This window comes from Dicentrarchus labrax, unplaced genomic scaffold (assembly GCF_905237075.1).
Source record: "Dicentrarchus labrax unplaced genomic scaffold, dlabrax2021, whole genome shotgun sequence".
Taxonomy (NCBI): Eukaryota; Metazoa; Chordata; class Actinopteri; family Moronidae; genus Dicentrarchus; species Dicentrarchus labrax.
The window spans coordinates 22,898,187-22,923,517 of NW_026136701.1; the positions used below are offsets into that span (position 1 = coordinate 22,898,187).

The 25,331-nt window shown below is 41.2% G+C and overlaps 1 protein-coding gene across 11 annotated transcripts in view; it reads left to right on the forward strand.

Moving 5' to 3' along the window:
- LOC127368039 (rho GTPase-activating protein 12) overlaps positions 1-25,331 on the forward strand; it is a 51,530-nt gene that overhangs the window by 16,793 nt on the left and 9,406 nt on the right. For 3 of the 11 annotated variants that reach the window (XM_051408452.1, XM_051408462.1, XM_051408469.1), the window contains exons 3-7: positions 20,959-21,219; positions 22,969-23,175; positions 23,702-23,782; positions 24,629-24,757; positions 25,051-25,113. In XM_051408452.1, the coding sequence (XP_051264412.1) occupies positions 20,959-21,219; positions 22,969-23,175; positions 23,702-23,782; positions 24,629-24,757; positions 25,051-25,113 (741 nt within the window). The remainder of the gene's footprint in view (positions 1-20,958; positions 21,220-22,968; positions 23,176-23,701; positions 23,783-24,628; positions 24,758-25,050; positions 25,114-25,331) is intronic. The other 8 variants (XM_051408479.1, XM_051408487.1, XM_051408504.1 and 5 more) reach the window with 5 other exon arrangements.

Consider the following 25,331-nt stretch of genomic DNA (forward strand, 5'->3'; position numbering starts at 1 on the left):
TGTGCGGTACTTTGTTGGTCTTTTTGTGCAGATAATTACTTCCCAGCACTTTCAAAGAATTCACGGATGTGTATGTGCCTCTTGATGGTAGCCGCATTTCTTTAAACAGTCGGGTGAAACATTCATTAAGGACCTGATAAACTACTGTGTATCTACTGTGTTAGTGTCAGAGCATTAGGGCTTGATCGATGTAAATGCTGGCAGGTTAGTTGATCTTCTCTCGGTCAGAGAAAGTCACTACCACAAGAGGAGTCAAGACATAGCATTTCTTCAGGCTGTCATGTTTGGATTCAGTATTCTAAATCAGGGGTCTCAACGTTTTTTGGATGTTGGGACCAGCCCATGGGGGTCTGCTTCATAAGATCCTTACATGTTTTGAAACACATTAAAATAGTGTGCCTCAAATAACATTTCATTCAGAAATCCAGAATCTATGAATAAGCCGATATGTTTGATGCATCTTGTCGCCTATTCACTGGCTGGAGTTGGGTGGATGATCGGTTCTTGTCGGATGACATCTTTGTGGCCGGGTCTCTGTGGATCAGTGCCGGGTCGTGGCCCACTTATTGGCAATCACTGTACTAATTGATGTAACTGTAGCTAAATGACACAGCTGTTTTTTTTAGCTGGTTCATCATACTGTCAGTCTACTGGTCTGAACAAACTGAACGCTTTTGTCTGAGCCTGAATGTTTCCTCATAGTTCAAAGCCTCCCTTATTTGGACTTAAATCATAAATTAGCAAAGACATGTTTAGGCCAGAAGTATTTGCTGAAAGGTTGACTCCTCATAATGGCAGCTTGCAGTGTGGCGTAATAATCGGACAGTTCAACCTTAAACTGCATAACTACAAGTTCAAACCCAGCTCTGCAGCTTTCTGTTTGTCAGACCATGAAGCAGCTGTGCAGACACGAATGTCTGACTGTAAAACTTGCACATCACAAAGGGAAGAGACTAGCTCATAAATACACTCTCTAAAACACTGTGATTTAATTGCTTTGATGAAACAAAGACGAACAAAGATTACAGCATGAGTAGACGGACCTGCAGAGTCATGCTGGGAAATTAGCTGAATGCTTTCAGCTCTGCTAGGTTTAATGTCAGCTCCTCTCCTGCGGGATAAAAGCTTCTTAACTTCCTGTTTGGACTGTGCCCCTGAGATAATTCCATTTCAGATCAGATTAGTAGATTATTCTAGGAGACATGCCTGCGTGTTCCTCTTCCTCCTCCTTTTCCTCTTCCTCCTACTTCTGCCTCCTGATCATTTATCAGTCAGGGTTACACGTATGTCATATACCAGTCTACATTATCTGTGTAATGTAGTTATTTGTAAAATGCACTTAAATCCAGCAGAGAAAATCCACATGCCCCCTTTGTCCTGTTGAACTGGTTTGACGTGTGCAGGTTTTTGTACTTTGTTCAGATTTGCTGTCGGACAAGCCAAAGACATGATGCAGACTTTTGTTCATTTGCATTCAAGACCAGAAATACAGGTTCAGGCCCAGTGAACGGCTGGTATTCTTAAATAGGCTTTTTTTTTTGTGCAAGGACAGTTGGATTTTAGTACTCTGGGTGAATACAAATTATAATCACACAGTGCTTGTTGTTATCTGTACCACAGACCCTTCTCTGTGCTGAGTCTTCTGCTCTTGTATTCTGGTAATTTGTAATTTTAACGTGTTGAATCTGATGCTTCTCCTTGCTGCTCTTTTCACACTGTAATAGAGTAAATGTATCAGTGAAGTGTTGAGACTGAGCCTCTAAATCTTACCAATATATAAACCTCTGCAGCCCCGGCTTTGGCTTTTATCAGCTTTTGTTTTTCAGACAGAGAAAGGCTGCTAAAGAACATGGTTCATCTTGACCCAGAGATCCCTTTTTTACTTTTCTGTCTAAAGGCAGCGGTAGGGTCAACTTCAACTTTATGGTCCCCCAATGGGAAATTGGTCTTGCAGCCAGATAAAACATCAAACACACAAGCAAACATCAAGTGACAACAAATACTTGCTCACTTAATTATTATAATGAAAAATTCCCTAAACAACATGTAAAAGAAGCACAGACATTGAGAGACCATCATGGAGTTCACAGAATATGGATAGACAGAATTTACTGTTTTATTCACGTCTATGTTACCCTGGTCTATTACAACTTGGATAGTATTTTGATAGTTTTAACCACCATTCCTGTTAGTTAAAACATTGTACTCACAAAATGAATTGCAGAGATTTGGAAGTGCAAGGAGAACGATCAGTCAGACGCTCCTGCAGGATTAAAGCAAAAACCCCAGATAGCTTATTTGGTAGGGAAGAAGAAATTACTTGGTACCTGGTTCAACCATCAACTACAGAAAGTACTGTAGTTTTCCTATTACAGAAGTTTTAGGTGTCTGCACTTTTGCCTCCAAATAAAGTGGCTTTAATAATCTGACTAAACTATAGGCTTGGTTACAACTTGTTCTAGCCCCCATTGGATGTCACCAAGTTCCCAGAACTTAGCAATCTATTTAACATTATTGTAACTGGTTGAAAGGATGGCAAAAAACTACAAAAATAAGATCCAAGTTGTAATGAACTGTCCAGTCATTTTACCACCCAGCTAGATTCTTAGATTACAGTGAGTCCTACAAGTAATGATTGTTTCGTACCGTGGTTGCTTGTATAATCAAAATAATCAAAGTCAGGAGAACAGGAAGTTAAGACTGCTGATTGATGGTCATGTGGTTGTTTCCATGCAGCCTTGTACTTCTCATGGAGAAAACAAGCACTTATCAGATTGTCCTTACAGTTAGTCTCACTGTCCCTTTTGTTGTGGAGAAGACTTTATCTCTGCCAGCTAGAACAACAACAACAACAACCCTAGCTCAGTAGAGTATCCCCAGATATTAACTATGGTGATATGGTGACAGAGGGCACTTGTGGATTGATCTGAAGACTCTGGTCGTTTTGCGTTTCCTTTCACTAATGGAATTTCTTTCACTACACCACACCTTACTCAGACTCAGCGCCACTGAGTGCTCCTGGGTGCTTCGTGGGCAAATTCTCACCTTTAGGTTCAGGTCGGGACATGTCTGGGGGGAAAAAGCTGTCTCATGCAGCGTTTTCTCAGAGCTCCCTGTTGAATTGTTGTCACTACAGCATAATTGTAGCAGGGGGTTCCTTCTACCTCTCTGCCTCCCTACTCTGCCTATCAGAATGACCTTGCAGGATTTGCATGGTCATTGAAGTAATCGCAGCCAGCAGTTTCTATCTCAGGCTCATCTCTCCACGCTGCTTCATCCCCCCGGAGTGGAAGCTAGTGAATGGAAAACTGCCAGGAATCATTTTGAAGACAAGCTACAGCAGCTGAGAACGCCTGTGCAATGCAGTCCCCCCCTTTTTTTCCATCTTGTGCCACTCTCTGTGCATTTTCCCCACATTTTTACTTGTATTTTCAAAGGGTAGGTTGGCTGCACATACTCTCTTAGCAGCACCCTGCTTCACATGTAGTTAGCAATAATAGCTTCCCAATACAGCCACTGTCTTTTCTTGCTTACTGAGCTGGAACAGCCAGGATGAGGTGCTTTTTTTCTCAAGGGCTGCTTATTCACATGCCCACCTAGTTTCATCCTACAAGTGACAGTCACAAGCCCACCTCTTTTAATCCCTGAATGAATATTAATTATTGAAGTCCATGGACTCTGAGTTTTGGTTTGCAATAGATAGATGATAGCACTGATGGGGTGAATTAGTTTTCAACCCACTCAGAGAGGAGTCAGTGAGGGAGAGTTTGTGAAATCTCTCTTCTTTTGTGATTTTACTCTTTTATTTGTTGAGAATGTTTAGAGACCAGATTAAGGAACCATGCTGCATAATTTTGCATTCTCATTTGGGTGATTTTTTTAATAATAAAGCCCCTTAAAGATGCCCAGTTTCCTTACTATTATAAGGATGTATGTGCTATTCCTCCTGTTTTCTTGCACACAGTTTTCTCCCACCCTGAGCCCATACAGTCATTTTAAAAGGAGAAGTTCTGACATGCTACAGGCTGGATGAAGGATCATCTTTAGCCGGGGGGGAGGGGGGGATCTCTCTTCCTGCCTCTGTCTTCCTCATACCTGGCCTTTAACTCTCCTCCTCCTCCATCAAGAGGTGCGCTGTTGAGGCATGCGGCTGTAAGGAAACTGGGACACGTAGCCTCTTCTCTGTAGCTGGAGGAGGTGAAAAGTATTTGAGTACATGCATTTTTTTTTCTTCACCACATTCCTTAAGGTGTGCAGAGACAGGTCGATACATGATTCCCGGGTGAACGAAAAGAGTGTGAAATGAGCTGTGAAAGATATATGAGAAAGGATGCACATAAAAGAAGGAGATGAGGAGAAAGAAGACATTTTAGAAGTGACAGTTATGGTTCTGTCATCTTAACTGCAGATATTTTGTGCTGATATTCATTTTTTTTATAGATTTTTACACCACCACACCTTAATTTGTCACGGAAAAGGATATGAAATGATACTTTACTGGGAACATTATTCAACAGCAGCACTAGAAAATAACAAATTATCACTAAACTAACAGTAAAAAGGCTTTTCGCTGCGAAATTATTTGTTTTGTGCTTTTCATACAGTAGCTTTGGCCTGTTGTCTAGAGGCAGCTCTCTGCAGTGCTTTCCTGTTTAACTGGGATACATGATGATCAATGGGACCCTGGCAGGAAACACAGCAGGCGAACCTACATGGACTGAGAGAGATGCAGATTTTCTCTCAGCACCACAGAGAACAACAATTCATCGAAGACTTGCTCTATAATAGGAGTTTTTATGATGTATCGTTGTCCTTTAAACAGTTAACTCAGGTTGAGGGGGCCTATGCATCAGGTTTGTTGTATCCCTCCACCAGCTGACTCTAGTTGCACATTATTTCCTCGTTACTCCGCGCCAATTATGTTGCACTGTTGTTGACCTTGTGAAAAGACTATGGAGGGAATATTTGGGCACATTGTCAAGCTTAATTACACTCTGAGCTTTTCTAATTGCTGTGTCATTTTGTCGTCGCATGCTGCTGCTCAGCCTTCCTGCATTGCAATTATTGGCTTCTTTACTTTCTTGCTGTATAACGGGTGTGTTTAACTGGAGTTCTGGACCTGAAGGCATGCAATGTTTTCCCGGTATTTTTTGGTATCTTTTAATTATCATCTCTTATCATTTCTTGATTCTATATTTTGAAATAGGGGCTGCTACCCATAGGAAATACCCATATGAATCTACAATGCAAGGTCATGTCATCAAATGTTGAAGAGAAGATATTCAGTTTACAATTAAATAGAACAGAGAAAGCAGCATATCACCTCATTACTAAAGCCGGAACCATTACATTTTGGTAATTTTTGCTTTAAGAATTACTTATATATTGATTATCCAGATGCATTTCCCTTTGATTGACTTATTTCCTGTTAAAACATAAAGATGAGGGATCAATGTTAAGTGTTAACCAATGAGATATTACTGTAGCTATAGAGGCAAAAGCAGTTTGATTTGATAATACAGACAGAAACATTTTAGAAACAACTTTTTAGTTACAGCTGTTGGTGCAGCATGAGATCATCACTGAAGAGTTTTCCAGGAAGTAGCAGTTTCAAGTGGTTGTTTCATAGTATTTCACCAGTGACGCCAAAGGAAAATGGAATAAAGTGCAGAACTAGTGTGGCCTTTTGATTATATCTCAATCAGCTGAAAGCCTGTGTTAACATTAACAGTAGATCAGCAGTCAGTGCTGCTTCCCAGTGCAATCGAATGCAGAAGTACAAGAGATGAATTACTGTATCTCGTCCCATATCTGACTCTTCCTAAATACAGCACGGTTTGCTTAAAATACAACTGGGTCCGTCAGTAAGACTGTCCTATATAAATGTCAAGCCAGTAACCTAGTTAACCTCAATCAGGCCAGAGCTGCACTGACCTCTTAAAAGCAGGCAGTTTTATTATTATTTTTCTACTGAAATGCAACAGAGCAAGAAATGGAAATCAAAGTTAGTGTGTTGTGAATGTGTTTCAGCTCCCTCTCTGGCAGTTTTATACAAAATTACAGGGTTGTTTTGGGCTACCAGACGGGGAAATTAACACCAGCCAAATAAAGACAATGTTGATTGGATCGACTACTGCAGCTATGTTTTACTAGTGGATGGTTGTTAAAGTCTAATTTGTTGCTGAATGTTGTGATTTGCCAGATAAGGTTAACGGATATACTTGTTTTAACCTTGTTTCGATGGAAATGTTCTATTTCTGACTCAAACCAAGTCTGTGAGGAAGAAGGAAGAAACATTTTACCCAGAATCCCATCAGGCTTGGTGCTATTGTAACATAATTCTCCCTCTTGAGTAACATTCATCTCACTTGCAGTAATCCCCAAAGTTTTGGGTCGTGATTTTTGCTGTCAGTAAAAAGGCCACTTGTGTTATTATGTCTCAGTGACTCACTCTTTCCCAGTGCCCACTCATGTACGAGGGCCACTGTTGCGTCTGCGCCATGAATGCATGATGGTCAATGTTTCCATTATTTGTTCAACCATATAAAGTTTTGTTTCGGGTTCTGTTTCATGATATCAGGGCTTTGAATGTAGAACTCATTTCTATTAAGAGAAGGGTTGGTTCTTTTTCTAGCACTTTTAGTCCTCAAATGTTGAAGTGTTTGCATCTGATTAAGTATTTCCATCATCCCATGTTTGTCCGTTGTACTCCTTTGATGTCAGGTTATTGGGAACTTCAGTGGCAACAGTGAGTCACCATGCAGTGTGTCGACTGTTTGATGTACCTATAGTTCCCTCAGACCGCCTCTGTCATCGGCCCTGTTGGCATTTGACTTATCACCCACATGGTTGACCTCACAGCCTTTATTAATACATTGAGGAGAAGAATGTGGCTTTGTATGAGTCCTGAAGTGGGAGGAAACGGTTGTGGGCACTAAACTAAAGCTATGAGACTGATGTTGGGGTGGTGTTTATGATTATTCTTAAAGGTCTGGAGCTCTCCAGGTCCTTGAATATTGTTCCAGGAAGTCTCAAGGAGTATAATGAATAAGTGATTTTAAGTATATTAAATGATTGAAATGACTATTCTAATTATAGCTTGACTTTCCCCTTTGTTCTCTCTTTATGGTCAGATAACTGTTGTGTATTGAACTCTCAGGGGTCCAATAACAATTATTTCCATGATCACTTATTCTGCTGATTACTTTCTTCAGTTATTTATTGATACTGAACCAATGGTCAAAACCAAAGATAGAATATATAAGAAATTATATCTGAAAAGGTTTAAAAAAAAACATTTAGGGTCCTCTTCTACAGAATACACCATGCAGAAACCACTACGTTTCTACAGTAGCCCAGAATGGACAAACCAAACACTGGCTCTAGATAGTCTCTTGTTTTTTCGGGGCCACCAGAGTTTCTCTTACAAACTTGGAACGTGAGGGTGAGGCAAGGGGGTTGCGAGAGGTCCCGGGTTCAAATCCCGGACGAGCCCTCGGGAGCGCCAATGCTATGAAGTTTGCTCTGTCAATAGGGTCTTTGCTAACCATGAACCAAGTCAGTCAAGAAATCCTGCAAGGGGGTTGTAATCTGCAGCTACACCACGAGATGCCATTAAATCGTGCACACTAAGCCTTTTTAAGGGTTCACTATTAAAAATCAATAATCTGTTGATCAATTAATTGACTAATTGTTTCATTTTAACAGACACTGTTATCTGATTAGATGTTCTTAAGAAATAAGAACAGCAGAGATTAGTTGGGTATTATTTGGTTTCCTGTTGGCAAATTGAAAAGTTACTAATTTAATTTTAAAATGTTTGACAGGACAGTAGAAAGAGAGAGAAAAGGCAGGGGAGAGAGAGGGGATAACATCCAACAAATGGCCTCAGGCTGGACTTGAACCCAGCCCGCTGCATTAAGGTCACCCCATATGAGTCATTTTCAACCTTATATATTGTATTTGACAGGCCTGTCATGCAAAATTTGACATCACTTTGCTCCTGTGAAAGGCTGTGGGGCAAAAGGCTGAATGTATGAGGAAGTCAGGTGAGATTGTGGAAGAGAGCTGCTGCAGTAACAGCCTTAAGAAATAATGGGGACGCCGTGTGACTTTGCAAACAAAAAAAGGAGGTTAGTAATGTTTTGGAAAGTTTCACCTCGCAAACTGGAATAGCCCAAGTAAAAGTCACTCTGAGTTTTGATTGGTTGATGTGACTGTTGTTGGATGAAGGAGCCCTTGAGACTTTTTTAAGTGATTTCATGCTGGCCTGCATTTGTAACCCATAGTTTGTGTAAATAAGGAGTACTCTGTTGTGTGTAGAGTGAGGTCGCATTATGGATTTTTGAGGAAGGCCTGGCCTAGAAACAGGACTGCGAAAAGCATTTAAGTTGACAACATAAAGACATTTCTTGACTGTATTTCAGACTTGTGGCCTCACTGAAGGCAAACATGCAGGGTTGAATAAATAAAGTCTACTTAGACCATTTCTTCTCCCCACTGAGCTGCCTTTTATCTCTGTCAATTACACTGTGCTCAGTGCATCGTGGTTGTGTTGTGTCCCTGTTTGCTGGGTTAATGGGCATATAGCCTCATTCATGTCCATGAATGGACATCCAGCACATTTGGACTGATGGCCTTAAAGGACCTGTGTCTATGTTTGAAGGAATAATACTCAGTTCTGTTCCTCCCCACTGGGTTTGGTCTTAACCCATTCAGTGGGCCCAGCTGGATCAGGCTGCTCAACAGTGAAGCTGTGTCTGTTGTAATGTGATCTGACAGGATGAGCAAGGGAGGAAACTGTGTGCAACTCCTCAATACTGTGTCTGGTTGTGGCTTTCAAAATTCACTGGCAAGTTGCATTGAATTGTATTCATTTTGTTATCGTTATTGATCTGATTGCTTAGTTTCAGCCGGTTGAATCATCACGTTTTGGGTCATTGTGCAGGTTGATGAACTCAGTAGTAACTCTACATTTGTAGAAAAGGACCTGTAAAGCTTGCACTCAGTCATAATGTTAAAAAAGGACTCAAGATGGCAGCAGGGTGACTTTGTAATATGTGTCCAGGGACTGCAGATGAAAAATAGCCTCTTGCCTCACTCTGGCACATTTACAGCAATAAACCATCAAATAAACAAATAAAAGCTGTTACGTGTAGAAACTGGAAATTACTTTGATGTCCAGTTGTAGTATCAAAAAGACAGGGTTTCAGACAGGAAGACACACAGCTACCCGCCCGTTACGCTCCACTGATCTCACCCAGGGACACTAGCCAAGTTTCCATCCATATTTAGTGCAACATTTCACACAATTTCCAGAAAATCCATCCACCACTGTTCTGTGAATATAAAGAAATGGTACATTGAGATAAATAGTTGCACAAAGTGGGTACTAATTCTCCAGTCGTAAAACAAAACGTAACTTGTTTCTTCTTGTTTTGTAATTTGAGGAAGGTTACGGTCTCCCTCATAGCTTCACACAAATCTAATGTTTTCATCTCCTTCCATTTTGTCCCCTCAGTGTAGAGCTGCTGTCGAGGTCACGTGCTTTTAAAGATGTTAGAATCAAATTAATTGTGTGTAATTCTAGCCAACAATATGTTTACAACTGAAATGAACTTCCCAACAAGTGTGCTATATTGGACTGATGCAACCAGAGATGTTATGGTTATGTCATGTTTTATAAGTCAGCGTTTGATTGAAGAATAATGCTGTTGTTAGTCGACTCCAGTGGCAACCAGGCCGTGTCCCGCCTGTGTTCTCTAATGTGCTGCTGAATGGGAAATGAACTTAATGTGCCCTGTCTGCCACAGAGGGATTACAACTCCCTCTCTCTCCCTCTCTCTCTCTCTCTCTCTCTCTCTCTCTCTCCTCTCTCTCTCTCTCTCTCTCACACACACACACAGCCATCTGCCTCACCACTTTCAAATCAAATCAGAGGTCTGGTGCATCAAATTAGGCACAAAAAGGTCAAACGGTGTCTGACAGCAAGTTAAATACGTTTTGCTATCAAAAGCCTGTTGTCACCACAGATGTGTAGACTTTACCAGGGTAGACTGATGGAGCATATTATGGTATTTAACTGGCTTCAGACTTGTTTCTGCCTGTTGAACAGTTAAAACACACAGATGCATAACTTTACATGTGACTAGCAGAGGTCTGGAGCTATACTGGTGTTTGAGAGAAGAATAAAAGGCTGAGATAAAAGAAGTGGACTGGACAGGTGCATCAGGCAGCAGGTGTTCTCTCTCACCGTCTCCTCGGACCTCTAACCCACATTTTCCCGTTTCCCATTCAGTTGGAAATGTTTGGTATGCCGAATGGGCTGTTCTGTTGACATTCACTGCCGCCGACAATGAGTAAATGTTTTTGTGTCTGTGTTAAACTCTCTCACCCCTTCTGCTTGCTTTGTCTGCTTTGACCATGTAAAATACATCTCGGCAGAAATGCGTTCAAAAGTTGACAGAAACAAAGGGCGTGTTTTTTACAAGTAGGGCGATGATTGCAGAGGGACGGCACGCCGCTACTTAAAGTTACATACATACATTACCATGCCGGCCCTCCTGGAACTTTGTTTGGTTTTTGACCCTTTATAACTCAGCAATACCTACTCAATCCCCCTCATAACAGGTTGTGTGTGTCGAGCAGCTCAACCAGAGAGTGAATGAAGAGTGATGTTTCCTTGCCAGGAGCCTCACAAGGTGAAACTTTCCAGTATTTCACATAAAAGGAAATATTTGACAAAAGTCAGCTCACAACCCTTCAGATTTATCTTCCTGCGACAACCTGTGATTGTCTTCTATTGAAGCAACAATTCATTTTTTAGAACAGGGGATAAATATATATTTTATTTTTTTTACACTTTCTCTGCTTACGTAGTTGAAGCTCTTTTGGTTTTCTAGGTCAGCTTGCTGGCTCAAAGTCAGACACAGGAGAGCAGCTGTACATTAGTGGGGTTTGTAACCAGAGGGTCACTCTGGTTCAAATCCCCAGACCAGCTGGGATAAATATGGGTGGAAACTATAAAAAAAAAACAAATAGCTCTCTCCTGAAACTGCTCACATTGCCCTCAAGCAAGGCATTAAACGGCAAGCTGCTCTGATGAAGTTTCCCAGCAGCAAGCAGTAGAAAGCTGTCCCTCCCGCAGGCCAGAGAGAGCGTAACTTCACGAAGAGCTTGTGTGCTGAGCCGCACCATCCCAAGATAAATAAAGACACAAATTTAAAGTGTGCCTTTCTATTCAGGACTTCCATAAAGCACTTTATTTAATACCTGTAATGTGGCACTGGATAAACAGATTCAGATAATCGCTGCACGGGTCTCCAAGAGGATGTTGAGACTGAGCCTGGCATTAACCAAGTAGCAGGACAGATATGGAGAGTCTCCATATCTCTGCTTCATATCTTAATCCTCCTCAGCTGGGGTTGGTTCAACAGAGCTGGATTGTCATAACGGGCGTCAAGACGTAAACATCCATCAGTGGTGATTTAGATGCTGTCTGAAAGCCTGTTGTGATATGGTCGGCCATTTATTTAAGAGATCCAACCACAGTGCAGCAGATAGGCTAATCTCCACTGAGTCTCTTTTATTGTGAAAACCTTATCTTTCTAATTTGTGTGATTCTTTTGTTTGAACTTGTACTGAAGGATTTCTCTCTTTCCATTCTGGCTTTTGAAACCTTCTCCTTGTCTCGCCCCTGAATTAGTCATTTTAAAGATACATTTTCTCCCTAGCAACAGGGTCTTATAGCTCAGTGTTTCTGCGTTAGATAATAACATTAAATCCTCTGCAGAACCCAAATTAAAGGAGAAAGCTGCACACAGCATACACTTTCCTCACAGTCACATCTCATTGCATTATGTGTCCTGAGCAGTGACTGCACCTGTCCCCCCGCTATGCTCTTACATAATCACCTACACACACACACACACACACACACACACACACACACACACACACACACACATATACTGTTCATATTCTTGCCAGCTGTCCTTAGTGGACCCCTCCATCCAACCACCGCGCAGGAGAATTAGCGTCTTTAGCTGCGACCAGTCAGGTAGACGGAATTAGAGGATTAATCATCTGGTCGAGGTTGTCAGCAGCCTCGCTGCTCCGCGTTCCCTCAGGACGGTTCTTCTCTTCGGCCTCAGAAAACGTCATCGAAGCACTGATCATATATTTAACTCTGAGAGTGTTACACAGCCATTTTTAGCGTTTATGGAAAAGTCTTGTATCACTGTGGGAAAAGCTTCAAGCCAAGAAATGCGTCATTGAGCAGCACTGAAGCCCTTCCTGCTCACTTGTTTTAAATCTCTGTGGTCAGTAAGGTGTCTGAAAAAGTCTTGCTACAAAATGGGATTTTTCCCCCCTCTCCTCTGTTGAAAAAGGGTGACTGTGGGTTCATGAATAGTGGCCCAGCCTGCCCTCGTTCCCTGTGGAGAGGGCAGAGCAGCATCTAGACAGCTGCTGTTCCAGACACACAAGCGTATGGTCATATACACACGACAATCGCACACACATCTGGAAGAGTTCATTTCTTCCTACATTTGGCAGTGCCAACACTAATCACTTTTCACTTTCTGTGTCACTCTTGTGTATCTTTAGTCACGCACTCCATAGTCAGCTGTATACAGTCCTTACAGAGAATTATACACTTATACAGACCCCCCCCCCCTCATTCATTTGAATGAGTTCCAGTGCAGAGGTCTCTGGCAAAAAAAACCCAAATGAAAACAAAACGCAGGGTTGTGCAAAAACTTTGAACCTGACTCAACTTTTGCCAACAACATCTGGCAATGAGCTGCTTTGGTCAGTCAACTATGTACAAGTGCACATTCCTGGCCGCCTGTTGAACACCACATTTTCACTGTTTACATCGCAATGAAATCTAAAATAATATCTGTTGTGATCAGTAAAATAACGTCATAATATTATGGAGTTCTTTGCGATGTTTAAACATTTATTAAACCTCCAAACTAATAGATTTATTATTTCAACTGGACTTCCTGGATTGTCTCTGTGGTACCTGAAACAACACAGCCCCACCACACAGCCCATTATTTTAATACAGGGCTGTAAAAACACACAGAGATCTCGCATGGTACATTGTTGTAACAGCGGCTTTATTAAGTACTGTGGGCTGGGCTGTCAATTGGGCTTATCTTTAGAAAAACATCTGCTCAAAGACAATTAGAAATGAAAGACTGGGAGACTGGCAGCAGTTCAGACTAGTTACATATTTTTCTTCTCATGGAGGTTGCATTAGAATTTGACTGTTTTCACTTTAAATACTTAATCTTAACAATGACTCATAATCTTTGATGTGTACGGTATATACCATAATGTATAAGCTCTATTCATACAGACTGCCTATTTTTTCCATCGTAATGATATATAATTAAATGAAGACCTAACTGCTATGCACGTCAACATAATCCTTAACCCAAACTTTGTGGAATTTGGAGCTTGTTTTGACTATATGTCAAAAGTATGAGACAAGAGACGGATCATATTAAAGCAGCTTCTCTGCCTCCTTTCTGCATCACTTTCTTTTTTACTTTCTCTCCCTCCTGCTCTTTCTTACATTTGACCCATTTGCAGCTCGTGTAGAGACACGAGTAGATCAGAGTTAGATTCAGAACAAGACCAGGATTCCTCTGTGGACCTTCTTCTCCGACAGACTTCAGCGATGCTACACCCAGGCGGGATTATGTAAAAGAGGGCACCGTACATCACTTCTCTCTGATCTCTAACTGTGTAGACCCTCAGATCTCTTTTTTTTTTCCTTTTCCAAATTGTACTCCAAACAGATCGTATTGCATATGTCATAAAATATTACAAAGAGGCAAAAACTGATGGTACCAAACACCCAGTCAGCCTGTTATAGTAAACTACCTGTGTTCAGGACAGTTGGTGCGTCTGATAATATGGGCTTTGGTGCAAGAATGATTATCTGATTTGGCAGAAAATAAACTGATGATAATTTTGAGAATGGATTATTGTTAGTAATCTTCAGGCAGAAAACCACAAATATTTGCTGCTTCCAAATTCTCAGATGTGAAGACTTGTTGCTTTTCTGTGTTTTACATCATAGTAAATGTAGTTATTCACTTGTTGTTGTCTCAGGACATGGGGTAAGCATTTTTCCCTGTTTTCTGACCTTGTATAGACTAATAATTATCAAATAATAGATTAATTGATTATCTGTGCTGTAAAGGAATGTAAACATAACCGTAACAGTAATTAGTTGATGGTTAGTTATTGGTTTCATCTTCCTGGACGTAGCTACTTGTGAAGGCTCTAGTGTCCATGGTTTAGTGCAGCCCATTGACAGAATATATAAGGTGCAGCCTGACTGCTTCCTCACTCCAGCTCTGAGCTTCATAAGGCCAATCAGAGCTCAAACTCACCTCTGGCTATTCACTGTGTTTTCCCTGAATTGCATTGTCTCCTGTTGAATGTAATTGATCTGGGGTTGTGTAATTGCCTTATGTGGTGCCAGTATTTCAAGGCCTTTCTGTGTTGACTTGCAGTGTGTTTGTCCGCGGTTTGCTTTTCTTCCTTATTATTCATTTCAGTCAGATTTAATGAGACTCAGACCCGACTGAATGAGACTTTCTATGGTTTTTTAGGGTCTGTTAATGATACCTTTTTTGTTTTTTTGTTCTTGAACTGTTTATGTTTTGTCTTTTTGTGCAATTCATTCATTAATTCAATGACACAGATATGTATTGGGTGAAAAACAAAGACAGGTAGACTTGATTTAGAAATGAAAAATACAGGTCTGGAAATCGACATATCAAAATAGCAATCATACAGCAACTGAATTGGAAAACCTCCAAGGCTTTCTGTATGTTTTATGGTATTTGTGATGTAATCTTATCTGGACATTTTCCCCGTGCACAACTCCTCTCTAATACAACCTCCTTTCTTCCTGTTTCGATCAGGCTCTGTCACACCTCCTGGCTGGTTTCACTGGTCATTTATCCCACAGCCAGCAACTAATGTAGCACCTAGCACTAGTATACCAGTTAAAGTGGTAATGAAATAAAAATGAAATTACTATATTATAGAAAAACAAGGCATCAAATCAGTTTTTGTAGCTACATTTCTCCCAGATAAGATCAGTGAGAAGTTAAAATTGCTTTGAATGCACATTTGTTACAGTCTTAAAGGTCGAATTAAATGAAACCTTTCTTTCAAATATTAATTAAGTTGGCTTTCTTGCTGTTGTAAATATCTGTGTTTATTGTTGTCAAACTGTGTCCCACACGTGAACAAAAGAGTCTGAATGTCAGCTACATAGGGGGTGTTGAAATATTAAGAAACATTTCCTTATGTTATGCAATATTTGTCATTTAGCAGCTCCTCAGTGACTCATGCTGCGCGACTGTGACCATAAAGCACTACAGCTGCACTTATCCCACTATCCCAATCACACAGAAAACTGAATGGACGAGGAAGTAGAAACAAGGTCAATGTTTTTGTGTACATGTGCTAACTTGCACATTTGTATATTGGTCTGACCCATGCAGTGTGTGTGTGTGTTTTGTGTTTTCATGGCCCAGCTCCCTGTGGTATGTAGCAGAGCAGGTTCACTTGTGTCAAACAGAAAACAGGGGGAGGAGAGTGGAGGTGCATATGTGGAGCCCCACCTCCTCCTCCTCCTCCTCCTCCTCCTCCTCCTCACTGGCCCATCCCCTTTAAGACTTCACAAACTTTGTTGTCAGGCTGCCACCTAAAGGACACTGATGCACTTCTGGCCAATTGTGACCTCTCTGATGTTTTTAGTGCCTAATAAAGTTACTGTACTCCACTTTTAGTTTTTTTTTTTCTGATAATGCTTACTCTTTAATAAAACTTTTAAATGCAGGACTTTTACTTGTAGTGAAGTAGTTTTAGTGTACATTTATTAACAGGCTTCAGGCTGAAATGATCAATTGCTAGATCAATTACTTTATCAACCGACTCATTTTTAGTAATTTTCTTCGTAGCAAGACTACAAAACATTTGCTGCTCCAAAGTAAAGAGAGTTGCTGCTTTTCTCTGTCTCCGGTCATTGTGATTTCAGTATCTTTTTGTGTTTTGACTACTGGCGAGACAAAATAAGCAATCTGAAGACAAGAAGTTTAATCAAATGACGAAAACCCCACAGAAAGAACCACTGAAACCTCATCTTGAAACCACAAGTGAAACAAACACACTGAAAGAACCCAGACAGCATCACTGGGAGTTTTCTTCTGAAAAACAACCTAGCAGTTTTTAGAGTGACCCCCCCCCCCAACTTTATGTGAATCAGGACAACAAGTTTGCATAAAATGAACAGAGTGTTCTGAATCTCACACCATAGTCTAAATATAAACGATGTGTTGCCAAAGCATCTGCAGCCATTTCCGTCTAATATTAGCTCTGATGCATTCAGTGCCTGAAGCAGAGTCCCCAGTCTTCTCCCATTTCTCTCTATCGCTTTTTCTTTCTGGCTCTGATGTGGTTTATCTGCGGCTGAAGAACACTGGACCAGTTGATTATTATTCCACTGCAGAGCTGCAGGCAGTACAGATAAGGCTATGCAGGTCTCCTATCTGAAACTGGCAGCATCGCTCCCCATCCCCTCTTATTCTAGCCATTAACTCCTGCTCTGGCCTGAAATAGGAAATTAGGAGTATGCCGAGCTGCAATCAGAACTGTTGATTGGCTGCTGCAGTGTAGTTTGCCCTCAGACTCGGTGCTTCTCACTGCAGGATGTACAGTAAGTGTTGTGGTTTGCAGTTGACTTCTGGTATGATTGAGGCATACTGGTCAGTATTCTAGTCAATCAAATACATTCATGACCACCTTTGCACCCAACAACCAGGTTTTATGAGTAATGGAATAAAACAAATAGTCGAATAGTGAGAAATCCCTCTCGAGCCCAAAGTGATGTCTTTGAACTGCTTGAGTTGTCTGACCAACATTTAAAAATTTTAATATTAATAACAAAGAGAGAAGCTGGAACCAGAGAAATCCTCTCTTTAAAAAATGACTTAAACAATTGATCGATTATCAAAATGGTTGCTGCTTGGTATCAGTCTGCTGCTTGGTATTAGTCAGTATCACTTTCATATGGCAAATGGCAATATCTATAGCCATGAGAATCAGCAAACGCAGAATTAGAGAAGAATTAGAGCTGTCGGAAATGCAAAATGCTTTGTCATTGCAAGGTGAACTGATTTGAATCACGTCTGTGAAGCATAATCTTAAGCTTTCACTCAACAGTAGCAGCCCGTACAACATAACTTTAAGCTCAGTGATTGGATGTTTTTATCAAAAACATTTTCTAATTCAGTTGCTCATCTCTTAAAATGATTCTTCAACCAGGACAGCTTACGTTGAACTGCCCGCCACCTAACATTACCTACGCACAAAAACCCACCAAGACTTTTACTTTCAAAACTCTGGACACCCAAACTAACTCCTGCCACTTCACAACTGTTTAGTACATGCTAACACTTGTACACCTGGCAACCTCTACTGAAGCACACTGTACTCTGAAAGAGAGCAGCTCCCTCGATGTAAGAGGTCAACCTCTTAATGTCCCACTGTGGTTTGGTGGTTTTAAAGCTCAGTATTGATTAGGTGGTCAGTCTGTTCACACCAGATGCCCAACACCAGCTGCTCAGGGATATACTGCTGCTATAATGGAGTCAAGAGACACCCTCTGCATTTTTAATGAGCCAACCTGGCAGTGCAGCCTTTAGTTACATAATGAGTGCCGTTATTTGACATAGCCTTTATTGCTGCTGTCATTGGAGGACCTTACCGCAGTTGGTAGTGGTTATTATCCTCAGGCTCTACTTGAATCTTGTACTGTTTCACAACCTTGTGTCCTATAAAACCAGTTTAAAACCAGTCTGACAATGAAATTGAGGATGTAAGATTTATTTAACGACAGAAAAACATACAAAACAGGACAAGACTCCTTATATTGGGTGCGATGTATCTATAGCTCAGATCCTTCTTACACCTTCTTTCTGTGTCATCTTCAGCTTCTCCTTTAATGAAATTGGCTTATCAGGCGAAAGGGAGCAGATTGCCAAATGTTACGTATGAGTAGCCAAAAGTGAATACAGATAACGGATCTTCTTGAGTCCTGCACAGGTTTGATAGGGAATAGAAAGCCTGGCACATATGCCATCAGGGGTAAGTAAGTAAAAATGTTTTCCTGTGTGGTTTACTGCACACTGCTGGGGGAAAAAAGCACCTCTTAAAACATTTGTTAAAGGTTGGTGGCGCTTCCCACCATTTAGGTGAAGTTTAATTTCAACAGCTTTTCGGGGGGGAACTGTGGTTTTTGTGGTTGACACAAGTGGGATAATCACCCCCCCACTTGTTAATTTTTTTAACGGCCGATAGAAGTACCAGGACTTCCCCTTTGACGGATCCATGCACTAAATCACATGTTCACTCGAGCATTATACAGGAAGACCACAGAACCGAGTCATCAGCGAGCACTGCATGCAGTAACTCAAACTCAGAACATTAAGCAGGGACAATGGCAATGACCCGTTTGAGGAGAAGTTTTTTACGAGCAATATCAGTACATGAGGAGGATGACGTGTTCACTAGTTGCTCTCCACCAGAGGTAATATTTTATGCATTTTCAGTTCTTGAGCATAACTTTTAAGTTGCACCTTATACTGTGGTGGTTTTGCACAAAAGCATTACAGAACATTTCTGGTAAAAGCCATCTCTTATTTTGGAAGTCTAGTGCTTAATGGCTCTATACTTGCAAAGCGAGTTTCCCTGTTTTGTGTCTGGGTTTTCTGACCAGTGGCTTTCTGGCAAATGCTGCCTTCTCAAGTCTTAAGGAACAGGTAGAAGAAACTACGGTAAGTTATGTAATATATTATGTATAATGTATGCACCCTCCACCTTCATTTGGTCATGCTTCGATGCTGTATTGAACAGCTCAGTTCTCAGGCTTCTTCTAGTCCACTGAATATTCGATCTTCGTGTGTACCTCCAGCTGTTTGCTCGGCTACTGCATATTTCATCCCCTATTGATCCCCGTGCAATAAAAACATCACAGAGCCAGTGTTAGGAGGCCTTGGGGCACTGGCATTATTTATGACTCTCTCTGCCCTGTCGCTCTGCAGCAAGGCAGCTTCTTTGTAATGCCAGCATGAAATAATCATGACAAGCAGCCCATTGACTGGATCAGTCGTGCGCCAGGGGTTTTGAAGAAGGATGCTCTGTCATTAGAGGCAACATGCTGGCTGTACTACAGCTGTGGAAATGTTGTAGTTCGACCAGATACAGGAACTAACTGTCAGTTGTGTTGTAATTCATATCCACGTTCACCAGCTCATTCACTCTTTGTTAAACCATTTTGAATCATGTTTGGTCACCTGACAAAGTGACGGTTGCAGTAGACGCTCCCATCTTACCATTAACAGCATGAAGCATAGCGGTTGGTCAGGTTTCCCGTCCTGTTGAGCAGGAACCTTTCTGCACTGTGTTGGTAACATGTCAGAGGTTTTGCTCTGCAGAGTGACCTGTTTTTGCCATGTGTTAAAATTAAAACAAATAAAATAGTAAAAGGACCTGAAACGTAATTCACATTTTTCCTCATGATCTTCACAGTTCAGACAGTATCGGTGCTCGCTGTCTGCAGAGACTTCTTGTTCTGATTCAAAATCTAATCTGAAAGGTCCAGGTTTCAAGGAGGAACAGGAACAGATGTATAGACTGTCATCATTTAAGAAAGTGATGGTAAGATGGTAGTTTGCTGTCAGTCTATACTGAAGGTATTCATTTAAAATGGTTATACCTATATTAGGGGTGGAATGATTGGTCACTGAGTTGAATTACAACAACTTTACTGTAGTTGATGCCAAACATTTCATGTTTCCAGCTGTTCAGATCAGTGTTAGGATTTGTTGCTTTTTCTTGTCTAATAGTAAATTTAATGAATATCTCTGGATTTTGTTTAAGGGTTAGGACAAAAGACAGCAATTTGGGCTTTAGGAAATAATGTCCGTTTTTTCTATTTTCCAACTTTTTATATGTCCAACGATTAATCACTTAATTAAGAAAGTCATTAGTAAATCATTACTACTGAGGGAACTGTAGGGGTATTAAGCTTTTTTTTGCATCAGAACTTCCCTTAATGATATAGTTATAGTTAGGAGGCGCCCGGAAAGCTCACCTGGTAGAGTTGGTGCCCCGTGTACCAAGGCTGAGTCCTCGTTACAGTGGCTCAGGGTTCAAATCCGACCTGTGGTTCTTTGCGGTGTGTCAGTTAAAGGCAATAAAATCCCCCAAACAAATATTTGAGAAAAGTAATTTTGCAATTCCACATTTAAAAGATATTTTATATCTTTTAGTATTTTCTGTTGGGGAGATTTTCCACAGTTCTGTCTTTCACAGCTGTAAGGATTAGCCCAGACAAACTGTCCTCCCAATGTTCAGGATGCATCTTGATAGTCAGTTTTACTTCCTTATTTCTACCTGACATGGGATCCTGCCACTCTCAGTTATATAACAACAACACTTCCTTCCCCTGTCCTCCTCCTCTGAGTTCATTCAATGCTCCGCTTCTCTGTTGCCAACAACAGCTATGTCAGCTTGAACTACAGTTATTTGACATTTCAGCAGTTTCCTTTTTGCTCTAATGCCTCTCAATGTTCAGCAGAAACTCTGCAGATTAAATCACTTATGTTCCACGTGGATTTCAGTAGGAACGTGGCATTAACAGTGTGGGGGAGAGGTGTTTGATGTATGTATGTATGCTCCGGGGGTGTTTTTAAGGTGTTTTGCAGGTGTAGCTGTTGATTTTCACTCTGAAAGCTGTGAATTTTTTAAAGCATGGCATCATCACTCACTGTCGAGGAACTTTTCCCTGTTTATGTAACGGACTTAAATCCACTCACATATGACTCACAGTTCGACCTCGCTCTCTTTCTTTCTCCCCGTCAGACGGTATCTTCATCAGGCCAGGGCCGCTCCGAGTCCCCCGTCTACACCAACCTCCAGGAACTGAAGATCACCCAGACCAACCTGCCGCCTTACCCCTCCGGCTCCCCCGTCCACGTGCTAGGCGACTGGGAGACCTACAAAGACCAGAACGGCAGGCACTTCTACTACAACCGCTCCACCCAGGAGAGGACCTGGAAGCCGCCCCGAGCCAGGGACACCAGCACCAGAGGAGAAAACCACAGTGCAGGAGAAAGCTCTGAGGTACAGATCATACACAGAGGGTTGGATGAAACACTCATGAGCCCCCATACGTTATTTTACATCTTTTAGAGTCCTTAATTAAGAAATATCAGTTGTAGTAAAGTCAGCCCTTGACAAATAAATCAATAGTGGTCACTTGTCACAATGGCTCGTAACTCCTAGCAACAATTAAAAGCAAAGAAATATATCTTTCTTCAATAAACGGTGGATTGGCTGCCTGGATTGTCAGCAAGCCTCTCATTACTCAAAACTGAACATGAATTACATGGGGCGAAACAATGAGAACAAGTAAAGCACTAGTTTGAGAGAATACACTCCCTCAGAGCAAGTTTAGATGATGTGTCACCCACTGGGTCAAAAAGCAAACTTTTTTAAGGCAGATACCGTTAAGGCTGCGCCGAGTAGCTGCCATCCAAGTGAGAGTGAGGGGGATTATAATGTTACATGTAGTCATTGGTTCAAGAGATGAAAAAGAATAGCAACATTTTTTTTAGGTACATTTTTATGTCCATTTTTTATGTCTGTTGACAACCAGGTGGGCCAATGTGAATTTAAAAAAGGTGGAGGTGCATAGGGAGAGTCCTATGAACAAAGTTGTTCAGTTCACCTCCTCTCCATGACTGCACACACAGATGCAATTAGTGCAGCTCAGACGTAAACACTTAACAGAGGAGGAATTTGAGTAATGTGGAGAAAAGAGTTCTTGGGCCCTTGTCATTGCACACATGTGAACACCTGGTCACACCTGGTTCTGTCAGTGCAGAGACCAGGTCTGACTGTCATTTAAGTTGGCTGACACTGATCTCTCCTTCTGTCTGAACGTCTGAAACAACAAACATTGCTTTCTGAGCAGCTCTTCTGATGCTGAATATATACTGACTAACCTTTACTCTGCAGTCAGACCTTTATCTTAGATTGAATTAATTCAGAATCCTAAGTTCAACTAAACACTAAACTTAAACAGTGAACTGACTTGCACTGTTGTCACAAGAACAGAGTTACAAGGACTCACACACACACACACACACTTGCTTATGTATACTGAGTGAGTGTCAAAGCATCCTGAGTCAGAGACAGATATTAAATAGATAACAAATAGGGCATGCCAGTACCTCATCACATATTGTGACTGCCTTGTGATTAACAGGCAAAGTGGGGCATCTGCAAAATTGTTCTTTCAGTGTTGACAGATTGTTCGGGGAGATTTGAAACTGTCAGACAAAAAATATCTCAGAGAAAATGAAAGTTTCATTTTCTTTCTGACAAAGCTTGATTGTGCATGCTCACCAGAGTAACACAGGCAGCCTTTTGCATTGTGGAAGTTAGTACAGTTGTGATTAATGTGAACTGTATTTGTTATCGACACTCACACAAACACGCACACACACGTTGTGACACACCAGTTTAGCCTGAATCATTAGGGAGTCATTTCTGATTTTGAGCCGCCCTCTGTTTCATTAAATGGCTGTACCACACTGCCACCTACAGGCAAAAAGCAGTCACTGTCACTTCATTGATTGTGTGTCACACTGCAGCAGCCCCCTTCAGCCACACTGTCCAAAATCATGCATGAACATCAATGATTTTTAGCTCTCTGATGGGTCCTCTGGTTCTACTGTATTAAAGTGGTGTTGGGTATTTTCTGATGATTAATTGGTTCTGGGTGCATGACTGTCTTCTCTCTTCTGTTAACTCCATGGTGCCCTCTCCTTTCTCTCCTCTCTCCCCCTCTCTTTGCATTGATGGTAGACCACTCCTCTCTCGCTCTCGCCGTCTTTCCTTCCCTTCCTCTCGCTCTCCATCGGTCGACTCCAGCCTCTGTCATCCGAGGACACCTGCTTCAGCACCTACTCTAGCCAGTCAGACAGTCAGTATGGCTCGCCACCGCGTGGTTGGTCGGAGGAGATGGACGAGCACGGCCACACGCTGTACGTCAGCGACTATACCAATGAGAAGGTACCGGCTGAACTGCGCTGCTCTGCTTTGTCTTTACTGTGGTGGTTTCTGGGAATGCATGTGGGAGCAGATTTTGGGTTGATTTATGGTAGATTTCCCCCTATTGCGCACAACTCAAATGTTTCCTCCACACATATTAGGCAGAGTCGTAACACCACAGCATGAGAATGATTACCACTACTAGAGAAATAATGAGAATATCAAACTGTTTCCTGCAGTGCCCCACAAGGCACTCAAAGCTATTTGCTCATTATCCAGGAACAGTTGTAATCACACTTGCAAGATCCAAAAAACGTATTTATTGTATAGATTTAAATAAAAGTAACATAATGAGCATTCATGTGAAATTGAAGTTACAGTATATTGCAAGGGTTCAGGAACATTTGATATCATGAAAAACACATGATATTAGGTTTGTCTGTTGGTCAGTAGGGTTGATATTATTACACAAATACTTAGTAAGTAATGTCAGGACTCACAATAATGAGTCTTGTGTTTCTCCTGTTGTCCATGTGTGCAACACCAGTGGTTGAAGCACGTGGATGAGCAGGGCAGACCGTATTACTACAGTGCAGATGGTTCAAGGTCAGAATGGGAGCTGCCAAAGGTAAGACTATACATACTCAGACTCAGAGAGAGTCACTCTGGTGAGTGCAGAATCAAGTAATTGTTTAGCATAAAAATGTGGCCCACAAGTTCCCCACAGCCGCTTCTTCTAGTTATTTCTTCTTTGTCTGACAATCCATCCAGAACTGATTTCAGTAGATGAGTTATAGGCACAGATTAATATTAATGGTGTTACGTGATTATGGCTTATAAAATGGATGTTCAGTTGTACCATCACGTTAACTTTTGGCAGAATCAGGCACACATATTTAGTTATAACTGAGGATGTAAACTTGTTATATCCAGGTGATAAGCCTTATGTGTATACATGTGCATTAAATTAATGCAACTAAAAGTATACCAGACAGCAAAAATAAATTCCTGCACACACCAGGATGGTAGGATTGGCACTGTTTTATTACATTGAAGAGAAAACATAAAGGAGCAAACTACACATTTCACATCTTGCTTCATTCGCTCTGTGCCATCAGGTGTGACTATGAATAATCAAATGCTGATTAGCAGGAAATCCTAACCCTAACACAATAGGCAAAAGCAAATATAATTTACGATTCAAGATTAAATATACATATTATATTACACAAGACAATGAGATACAATTCATATCAGAGTGTCAAACTGGCTATTTCATTAGTTTTATTTCGTTTGTAATGTAAAAAGTGTCAATCCTAGTATCATGGTGTGCGCTGGAATATATTTTTGTTGTTTGGTTTTATTTTGCTCTGCACCAGCTGGCACCCAGAAGGGAAGCACTGCTGTGACATTTTCTATTTATTTGTTTATTTTCTTTTAAGTATATTAATACAGTATGATTCCCTCCCTCCAGTACAACATCTCCCCTCCACAGCCATCTGGAGACGCACCAAAGAGTCGCAGTTTGGACAGGAAACACGTGGAGCCCATCGTCCTGACCAAGTGGAGACACAGCGCCTATGTCCCAGACCCCAACGACAAGGTTTGACACCCAAGTCTGAACACTACAGACTTAAAATAACCTCTGATCTTAAATACTTAATTTCACTGCCAGCAAAGAAAATCTCCAGTGAAAATGACCACTGAAAAGTACATTTTATAATCCATTTCTTTAACTCTTGTGCCAGTTGTGATTAATGATGTTACCTGTGTATGGACTTCAAAGCCTTCTGTACAGAATGAGTTTGTCCATATGGAGCTGTTATTGTGATGTGTTCACTGGTAAAATGTATTACACGAGTCCAGAGTTTCAGTTGTAGACTGGTTGCTTTACAGCGGCTGTTAAAAACCAGGCGTTTCCGCTCAGGCTCCGCCCGCATACACCCGTACAAACACCAAGTCAGTAGTCTGTCCGACCGACCAATCCGTGCCCTGTCTCAAGCAGACAATCAGCTTGCATGTTAAAAATCACACAACAGGAGTAATAATTACATTCCCATCTTCATGTCAAATTCACTTGGTTTTGCCTGATTCTGAGTTGATTGAACCCGTTGATTTGAATCATTCCACCAAGAAACTCAACATTCAATCATGAATTTGATGAACTTTTACATTTG